Source organism: Ischnura elegans, chromosome 11 (genome assembly GCF_921293095.1).
Source record: "Ischnura elegans chromosome 11, ioIscEleg1.1, whole genome shotgun sequence".
In the NCBI taxonomy this organism is placed as follows: Eukaryota; Metazoa; Arthropoda; class Insecta; order Odonata; family Coenagrionidae; genus Ischnura; species Ischnura elegans.
The window spans coordinates 101882231-101892661 of NC_060256.1; the positions used below are offsets into that span (position 1 = coordinate 101882231).

At 41.0% G+C, this 10431-nt stretch overlaps 1 protein-coding gene across 1 annotated transcript; it reads left to right on the forward strand.

Annotated features, from left to right (window-relative positions):
* The first annotated feature begins 4025 nt into the window (after positions 1 to 4025).
* On the forward strand, positions 4026 to 8798 carry LOC124167677. The gene is made up of 3 exons (XM_046545662.1): positions 4026 to 4402; positions 5583 to 6375; positions 8766 to 8798. Exons 1-3 carry the CDS (start codon positions 4026 to 4028, stop codon positions 8796 to 8798), a joined length of 1203 nt encoding a protein of 400 aa, XP_046401618.1.
* Positions 8799 to 10431: the final 1633 nt, after the last annotated feature.

Sequence of the window (10431 nt, forward strand, 5' to 3'; positions counted from 1 at the left end):
GAAAATTTACACTGCTTTTTTACCGAAGCAAATATATCACGTTAGTATCTTGAGTTATCCATTCATTAATTGTTACAAAATATTTGATTCTATGTATATTAGATATTGATTGCTTTTCGTACACAGTGTAACAGTCCAAAACCAATTTTTTTGTCTTAGATAACAAGTTATTCATTACAATATTGATTTTCAACACTAACACAGGATTTCTCTCAATCATGCAACATAAAGTAGGTTCGAAGATTTTCGCTGCGTTAATCAGATTATCTCTGCATTCTCTTCGAGTTTCTCTGCCTCTGTTGGCTTTTGTCGAAACTGTTCTCGCCAAAAGTCAACGGACACGGTGGAAACCTGAAGAGAATGCAGAGATCATGCATCATAAAGTTTTAAGTCCAAACTCAGGCTGCAACTTACCTGTTGACGAGCATTTCTGGAGATACTTCCTCAGAGTGGCTGAAATGTCATGTATCAATGATTTTCCCAAGGTGTAACCCTCACTTTCCCCCTGGGGCGGATCCAGGATTTCTTTCTGGAGGGGGCATACGCAAGGCCTTGTCCAGGATTTTGTTCTGGGTGGGGCACAAGGTTTCCTTGTAGTACGAAACAAATGCAATGATAATGGGACTTTATTAAAATCTTCCATATTTTTAAAGTTCTGGGGGGGGCACGTTTCCCCCTACCCTCCTCCCCTAGATCCGCCTATGTTTTCCCCCAATTGTTAGGGACTTATTTCCTGACTAGTAAAAACTAGTGATGTGTTTTCAGAAGGTTAAAAAACTTCCATCTTATGTAAAATAATTTTGATGTAGTGGACGTACAAGTAGCTCTCTGGTGCGAGAATGTAGGCATCAAACAAAACTGTGCAGATATAATTAGCTCCACCTTTGCTAATCCAAGTACATCTCACTGCATGAAAGTTAATCACAGCCAAGCTGATTTTGATCGATCGATGGGAAGTTAACCAATGAAGATTTGATTATTTCCCAACCAGACAAAAGGAACAGTGTGATAATCTGTAATGAGGTCTCATGCATCACCAAATGTGATAATGTGTTGGAGGATATCTCATTTGTGATTCTCTCCCGTGATCCAAGAGATAGATTCCAAAAAAAGTGTTGAAAAAGCTTTATCCTCCTGCTCCAATTTATTCAGCAGCAATGAGAAAGGGAAGTTACTTTAGATGAATCCTCAACATCCAAGATTTTATGGCCTTCCTAAGAATCAAACTGATTGTTGACGATTGCTGTTTCAATTGTCACCGCCCTCCTAAGATTCATAAAGATGGAATGCCTGTTCGCCCAGTGGTTTGGTGCGTAGGCTCACCGTCCTGTAAGTTAGCCCCTAAATTAAATGTCATCTCTTGGCAATTGCCTGGTTTTTCACCAAAATATAGTATTATGAACTCCATTATTTTGTCACAGAAACTTCAACACCACACATTACCATCCAACTCCAAGCTGGTTTCATTTAATGTAAAAAATCTATTTACTTCTGTAACTGTAAAAAAAAACCTTGTTACCTACGAGAGACTTACTAAGAGACTGCAACATTTACAATAGTGTGTCTTGTGAACTTCATCACCTAATGGAACTGTGTACTAACCAAAACTATTTTTTGTACAATAAGAATTTTTATCACCAAACCGACGTCCTTGCTATGGGGTCTCCCCTTTCACCTGTGTAAGCTGAAATATTTATGGACAAATTTATGATGCCATGAATTATTTGATTCCAGGCATCCCATCTTATCCAACATCTTCTGGTGGTACCATTATGTTGACGACATCATCTGCTGCTGGACCGGAAGTGTCAGACAATTTGATAATTTTCTGAATCTTTTGAGCACTCAACATCCTAATATTACCTTCACAGTAGAAATAGAATTCAACAAGCAACTAAACTTTCTCGATTTCTCCATATCCATAGTTGGTGACAAACATGAATATGGTGTATGTAGAAACCCTTGTTATAGTGATGCAATCATTCCGAGTTACTCATGCCATCCAACCTCCCAAAAGTTATCCTCCTTTCATTCTATGTTACATAGATTGGTCAGTCTTTGCAATTTCAAATGGCTACAGCTTAAATACTTTAACTAAAATACTTCAGAGAAAGTTGAAAACGCGAGCCATTTCACAGCTTTGCTCCCTTCCCCCATCACAGAGAATTCTAAAAATTGGTGCCGGTCATTTTTTGTTGGAGACCTTTCAAAACAGGCTTGCAAGCAAATTCCCCAAAAATAAATTCTATGTTTCTTTCTACAACCCTTGCGCTCTCGATGAAGTTCTGTGTCGTAAGGAGACAAAATAGAACCCATCCATTAATCCGGCATTTACAAAGTTAATTGTGAATTATGCACCTTGAGTTACATTGGTCAAACAGGCGGAAGTTTTATTATCAGCATGAAAGAACATAGAAGGTGCAGGAAATTGGGATGAAACGTCACTTCTCGCCAAACATTTGGTACAGACTTTTCAATCTTGTCATTTTCAACCAGAATTTTCTCCACCCCTTCAGTCAGGGCACAAGGCTTGATGTTTTAGAGCAATTTGAAATAGTACAAACTGATACAAACATTCTCATGAATGAACAAGTGCTTGTCACCCACTCTCATCTCCTCTCCCTTCCCGAAAACAAATGGTCAAATTCTTTCTCCACCCACTCCTCAACTGACCCCAACCTCCACAGTGTTTTTCCGTCCACCCAGCCTCTCCCCATATTGTGTTGACCACTTTCTTCCGCTGGCATTCCTTTCCCGGTACCCTTTTAATTATCACTCCTCTAACTCTCAGCTACCCTTCCTCTCCTTCCTCCTCTCTTTCCTCCTTCGCTACTTACTCCCTCCCACCTCCCCATTTCTAACAACCTCTCTCTTTACCCTACCCCACTTTTAACCCACTTTTTTCTGTGGTTCTTCCCACGTGTCGTTATTCTACCGTTACGACTAGATTCCTCCTTCCACCTTGGGTTTCCCGTACCTCTTCACTTGTATCTTTTCTCTCGGTCTCCACTATGTACGCCTGTTTCACACCCCTTCCTCAAACATGTCAAATCCTTCCCACCCCTTTCTCAAAGGTATACCTAATGGTGATTGTCGTGTGTGATACAGTGGCTTGTATCAGAGGATGGCTTTGTGAGCCGAGACGCATCGTAGGTATTAAAATACTGTGGAAAAGTGCTTCCAGCTTTTATTTAGGTAAATGTGAATTCTTTTTTATATTTTTTGCATTTTGTTATTCACAACATTTTACGTTTTATATGTCCTCTTTTCCTGAAATAAGAATCTCCAAACCAAAAACTCCTACTTTCAAAAATGCGTCTCCGCTTTCGCATGAAATTTTCAGCGTGTAACTAATTAATGGATAATATTTCTTTGCCTTATTTTATGGAGTCCAGAAAGTTTCACATAGTGGCTCAGTATCATGTTTTCAGACAAAAAAACCATCGGCGATATTATCTCTCAAATTTGTTAATGATCCAAAGCTGCAGTAGTTTATCAAAGGAATCATTCTGTCTCGCAAGATAATACATCTACATAATACTCCAATGCAAGCCGCCAAGCAAGGCGTGCGACAGGGTGTGTTACGACACCAACCGTTTACAAATAAAAAGTAGGGATGGTCGGATCGGATCCAAATATCCGCGGATATTGCCCTTCATCGGATCCAAAGTCGCGGAAGACATCAGATCTGGATCCGAAATTTTAAATAATAGCTTAAGTGAATGAAACGCCCCATAAGGGTGGAAAGAGTTCCGATTCTCTCTTCGAATGCGCCGTCGCATGCGATTCTTGTCCGACTCGTGAACCGTTTTATTTGAAAACTCTCGCAGAGGTTGCGTAGCCGAATTTCAGCTGTGGAAAATAAAAAAGGCAAAATACGACTGGCACATATTGTGACTCTTCCCAAGAGATGGAACAATCATCGGGGGAATCACAGCTCATTCATTATCTGGCCCCACGGAACAGAAGAACTGGACCGATTCCTCAATCACCTCAACAGTCGGCACCAAAACATCCGGTTTACCATGGAAAAGGAGAGAGATGGCAAGCTACCATTCTTGGACGTCATGGTCAGGAGGAAAGGTGATGGGAGTCTTGGACATGCCGTCTACAGAAAGGCCACTCATACCAACCGCTACCTAAACGCAATGTCACACCACCATCCCGCCCAAAAGGCCTCTGTGGTATCTTCTCTACTCCACCGCGCCTTCACTGTCTCCGACGCCGATTCCCTGGAATCCGAGAAAAGACTCCTGACCACAGCTCTACGCAAGAATGGATACAACCAGAAAATGGTCCTTAAAAGGGCCGAAAATGTCGCCAAGCTTCACGCCCGGCCACCTATGGAACGCCACACCACTGAGGAGGATTCGGTGACACCAGCAGCGAAACTGACTATCCCGTATATCGCGGGGACTTCGGAGAGGATCGCCAGAATTCTCAAAAAACATGACGTGGTCACCCGATTCAACTGTGTGACCAAGATCCATGACGCTGTGCCCGGGCCGAAAGACCAAATCCCACAGGAGCTATACGAGGGTGTCTACCAAGTGCACTGCTCATGTGGGAAATCATATGTAGGAGAGACGTGTCGAGGGATGGCCACAAGGATGAAGGAACACGCCCGAGCCATGAGACAGAAGCAGTTCAACTTGTCGGCCATCGCAGAACACGCATGGAGTGAGCCGGGACATACCATTGAGTTCGACAAGGCAAGAATACTGGTAAAGGAGAGCCGTTACTACCCACGGCAAATAAGAGAAGCCCTGGATATATACAAAACGAAGAACTTCAATAGAGACCACGGCTACCCGATCGATAAGACATGGAAGAGGGTCCTGGCCAATCAGCGCCCAGGGGCCTGCCTATATAACTCGGCGGAAAATTAAGCTTCTCCACTTCGACCTGAAGACGGGAGCAGGATGGCTCTCGAAACCGTCGTCACCCAAAACCGACGAACGCGGCTGGAGCGCCCGGAAACCCATACGCACCATGATCATCGCCGCGGAAACCTACGCAGGAATTTCGAGTTAAATCAATAGTAATTATGTTGAAGAATTAATTTTTACTGCCAACCTGTACGGCCATTCGTCAGGATCTAATGATAATTCACCGCCTTTATTGGGTAGCATCAACGCAGTGGAGTCCAATTTAAATCGCTCTTATTGAACGATTTGGATTTGGAGGATTTGAATCTTCCATCGTTCATTTTTAGCGATTTGGATTCGGCGGATTTGAATCTTCCATCAAATCGTTCATTTTGAACGATTCGACTAGAAAACGTAGATTCGATTCATTCGGTTCATGCCCTTGAATTTTGAAAGATTCATTCATAAATGACACAGCTCTAATGTCTTCCTATCGTGAGGATCCAGTAAAAGAGAGAAGTCGCGTCTGTCAGTGTAATATATGCTGTTTCAGAGGTCGTGTGTCTGAAAGTGAGCCGAATATATGGCGAAAGGAAAGGAGAAGCGTTGCAGGATAAAGAGAAGGAATATTAGAATACGGAATTCAGAGACCGTATTAATATTACCTCCATCCTCTTTCCCTGCACAATTTCCCCCTAAAAAAACAAAATTTAGAGACGCTCCAACTTATCGACTCGCCAAGTACTTAGCGCAGTCATTGCAGCACCACGTCGGAAGGACACCAAGCTTCGTAAAGAACTCGGCGCATTTCATTGACATCATAAGGAACACCGTCATCTACGACAACGAGATTATGGTCAGCTTCGACGTTGAGTCACTCTTCACCAACGTTCCAATCGAAGAATCTCTTAACATCATCAGAGAACTCACTGACTGTGGCATCCCGAAGGACTTTCCGAAATTGGTGGAGCATTGCCTCCGCAATTCCTTCTTCTTATGGAATGGCAGCTACTACGAGCAGACGGAAGGAGCCGCGATGGGTTCACCCCTTTCCCCGGTTGTGGCAAACCTGTATATGGAAAACTTTGAGAAGACAGCCTTGGAATCTTACGACAAGCGGCCTTCACTGTGGCTGATACACGTCGACGACACATTTGTGATTTGGCCACACGGCGAGGAAGAACTAAAAAGGTTCCTGAATCATCTGAACTCACAGCATCACGCCATCCAATTTACTATGGAGTTGGAAAAAGAGCATCAGATACCCTTCTTGGACGTCATGGTGAAGAGAAAAGGGAATGGAAGGCTTGGACATAGTGTATACAGAAAGCCTACACACACCGACCGCTATCTAAATGCCGCATCACATCACCATCCCAGCCAGAAGAGCTCACTAGTGGCTACTCTTGTTAACCGAGCATATAAAATTTGCGACTCGGACTCAATTTCCAGCGAGAAGAAGCACCTGACATCAGCCTTACTAAGAAATGGATACAGCGCCAACATGGTCCTGAAAAGGGCCGAGAAGGAAGAAAACAGAGGACAAGTGCCCGCGACGCCTGACCCGGAAGATGCCACCAGGCCGGATCCGAAGGCTTATGTCACCATCCCCTTCATCGCAGGGACGTCTGAGAAAATCGCGAGAGTATTGAGGAAGCATGATGTAGTGACCAGGTTCAACTGCGTCACTAAGATAGCTGACATCCTACCCGGGCCCAAGGACAGAATTTCGCCACTACTCTCCGAAGGCGTGTACCAAGTGCCATGCTCTTGCGGTAAATGGTTCATTGGTGAAACATGCAGAGCGCTGAACACCCGTATGAGCTAACACCGAAGAGCGACCAGAAACAAACAGTTCAAAGCCTCTGCCATCGCCGAGCACGCCTGGAGTGAATCCGGACATTCAATTTTATTTGACGACGCCAAAATAATTGCGAGAGAAGACAAGTACTTTCCGAGAATAATAAGAGAGGCCATTGAGATAGTCAAAAGACCAGCGAACTTTAACAGGGAGGATGGCTATCCTTTGCACAGCGCGTGGAAAAGGTATATTCGACGCAAATACGAGGACGTTCCCTGATTGGTCGAAAGAAATCCACCGAATTGGCGCCAAAAATTGACTATATAAGAGAGGACTAAAAGCTTCACTTCATCCTTCACCTGAGGACGCTGGCAGGAGAGCTGGCGAAACTGTTGTGGTTCTTCGACAACGGACGCGGATGCAGCCCGAAAGAATGCTGAATCCCACACCAATACCTTCTTAATTTTTTACCTATATGTTCAAAACAATACCCAGACGATTTGTAATCACCCCGGCTATATTTTTTTTAATTTAGAGAATACTTAGTCATGTTTTCCTGTGTTTTAATCACTCAATTTCTTACATTCTCTCATACCATTCTTTCCTGGCCTTATACGTATCTGTTCAAAATTTACTGTTTGGTTAATTATATATTTTTTCCCCATCTCACTTTTATTTTTTTACATTACCCTCTTTCTTACGTTTTACCAATCATGTCTGATTTAATCCGTGGTTGCTGCTCTCGTCTTCCGTTCCGATTCCCAGCGTCTTCCTTTATTTTTTCCCAGTGCCCGTTCACATTGATGCGGTAAATACATCTTTCATTTCCTGTCTCCATTTATTTACAACTTCTACTTAGTCAATTACCTTTAGCTTAAAAGTTCGCCTTCACCATATTATCTCTCTTAATTCTTTTTAATCACATCTCATATTCTTCAAATTATAACACATAATCACTAAAGCTATCAGCGTTCGGAAGCCGCCTAAAACTAATTCTGCTCACTTATTCCAATAACTCATCGGAAAATGGCCACATCCCTATCTTTTGTTCTTCGATAAACTTTCTATTTTATCGAACACTTCCTCCACTTCTTCTGCTCTACTGCGACTACCTGGCGTGTTCATGCATCTGGCAAGTAGCTTTTTAGTAAGTCTATTGAAATGTCTATCTCACTATCCATTTACTAAATTACTTTACCAACATAAGCCTTCGTTTTTAAAATCATGATTCGCACTCATTGTCCTCTTCTTTTATTCGCATTGCCGTAATATTCATTATCTCCACATTCCTCTTCCTTCTGTCCCAGCCTGCTTCACTTACTCCAGTAATATCCATATTGATTTTCAGAAACTCTCTTCGCACCTCATTGCACTCTGTCCCTACCGTAAACCCTATGATGGGACGATTCCGGACAATTTTTATATTCAAAGAATTCGTGTTTCATCTATCGCTGTTTTTCTAAAGCTACTTTTGTCTTGGATCTTCACTGCGGGGTTTTTCCGTTGCCTGTCGCATCCCTAGCCTGCTGGCCAGTTCTGTTGAGGAGAGACTCCATGACCACCGCAGCCCAAAGGCATCAGAGCACCATGACACTTTCACCCGCTTTGTTAGAAGGATTCTAGTCCGTCCGATGAAAACTCTAAGGCCAATACTTTCAAGATAATCTATTTTTCTCATGTTTTTTTATGAAAAACTGTATTCAAGTTGAACAATAATACGTTTTTAACTTTTTAATGTCTGGATCGAAGCCCAGAATACTTCGTCTCTGTATGGGATATAAAACAAATGACGAACGATACACGTTTTTTCACGGAGTTTATACGTATGTGAATGCTCACTCGCATGTAATTAATGCAAAAAACTTAGCTACCTGATGACGCATCTGAATTCCACATTAAAAATTATATTCCAATGAAATTATTTTATCGGGAGCAGAGTCAGCTAAGGATGACTAAAAGGGCCAGATTCTAATTTTTTGTGTACGAAAACGGTTGGAGCCTCGAATTAGAAATAAATTCGCCCAACAATGAATGGTGGATGAATGGAGTAGAGCCCAAGCTCACAAAGTACAATTATATCTCATTTTCTGTTATAGATTCTTCTTGTTGCCGGAAATAGTCCTACCTAGGTACGGCAAAAGGCTTTGCCTTGTATATATAATAGAAGCTTCTCATATCAGCAAGGCGATAGTGGAAAAGAGAGCGAAGATATAATTTCTCCCAAATGTAATTTAAGAAATATTTCACATACCTAGCTATTTATGTTGTAATATTTCTAATCATTTGGATTTCTGCTTCTTTATTTAAGATTTTTTCTCCTCATTATGTGAGAAAATATTTTTGAAAAGTTCCACTTCTCAACTGTATTTTCTCACTTTACTCTTTCTTGTCGTATCTCAACTTCCAAAAATAGTAACAAAAGTAATACTTATATATGTTCACTATAGCTGTCAGCGTGATTTTTGTCAGCGCCGCACAGTGGTCCCAAATCGAAAAAAGCTGGCCAAAATTAATAACGTCGTAATTTTACCTAAAATAGCAACAAGAGTGGAAGTCCCTTACTTATTTCGATCGTCTAAATCTGATTTTGGCATTATTTTTACGATATCAATTCATTTTTAGCATTTTTTGAGCTGTTATTATTTAAACAATTTTTAGAAAATCTCGATTTAGATCTCAATACGATTGGCGATAATATGGTGTTCATGAAGAGCTTAAAATAGTATAATTTAAGGTAAAAGATGTATAAATTGTAGTTAAAACCCATTATAGAATTAACGACATGAAATTGGTGAGATTCGAACCCGTGACCATCAGCATAGTCGGTGAGATACCAAAATCGGAAAAAATACTCACACTCACTCATTTTTGGCTTCCATATATTTGATAAGTCACATTATATGAAATAAAATTACTTTTGTTAGGAAAATTGAGGAAAATAATGTTCGAATTGCAATGAAATCGCTTTCATGTATCACAAAAAACGAATTTTAAAAGAATCGTCGTCCGATGTCACCCCATCGGACTCATTGTCGCCCTGCGAATCACTTAAAATTAGCAAATTTTCACCTCACCTGATAGGCTGACCTCGTTTTTTTGTAACTCCTGATGTAATTAAAATGTATGATTCAGATATTTAAAGGAGTCTTCGAAAGATATCTACATAATTTAACATTCTTGAGGTTTTTTTTGTACGCTGCTCTCGGAATTTCCTCATGCCTATGTTCCTGGCCTCCAACGCTTCCTCCGTTAAAACTTCAATTGTAAGAAAGGATTCTTTGGAAATTGCTGTTCCATGTATCAGCACTTTATGTACCATGGGCAGCATGTAATACCAACCATAATCGATGTACAGCTCAGCTATTTCCATGCAATACTGGCTGAAGGCTTCATTATTTATCTCATAGCCGCAGGATAGAGATTTTAACATCACTGAAAGTCTATGGATAAGTCTTTCATCGATACCTGCCGTGAAAATTTCAAATCACATTAATAATTACATTTCATGCACATAAAGCATTTGTTCGTAGATTTTTCAAAATTATGGAAACGGGTCCAATATGTCTTATTTATTGATTATAATTTTATATTTAGACGTAATGTCATCTTGTATGAAATGAAATCCTGAATTAAAACTCCACTTTTAAAAATATGATGATTGAGATTAATGAATGATTATTTTTATTCACTGCATATATTCGCCGACTGCGCATACACGGTAATCATTTGCACTCACTAGATGCGAGAGGGGGATATTTATAT

Bases quoted from the DNA above. Each gene is read 5' to 3' on its own strand.
- LOC124167677 (XM_046545662.1), top strand. From the start codon at position 4,026: ATGGAAAAGGAGAGAGATGGCAAGCTACCATTCTTGGACGTCATGGTC. The intron at 4,403-5,582 runs GTATATCGCGGG...AACAAAATTTAG, and splicing joins GCAGCGAAACTGACTATCCC to AGACGCTCCAACTTATCGAC. The intron at 6,376-8,765 runs GTCCTGAAAAGG...TTTCTGTTATAG, and splicing joins ATGGATACAGCGCCAACATG to ATTCTTCTTGTTGCCGGAAA.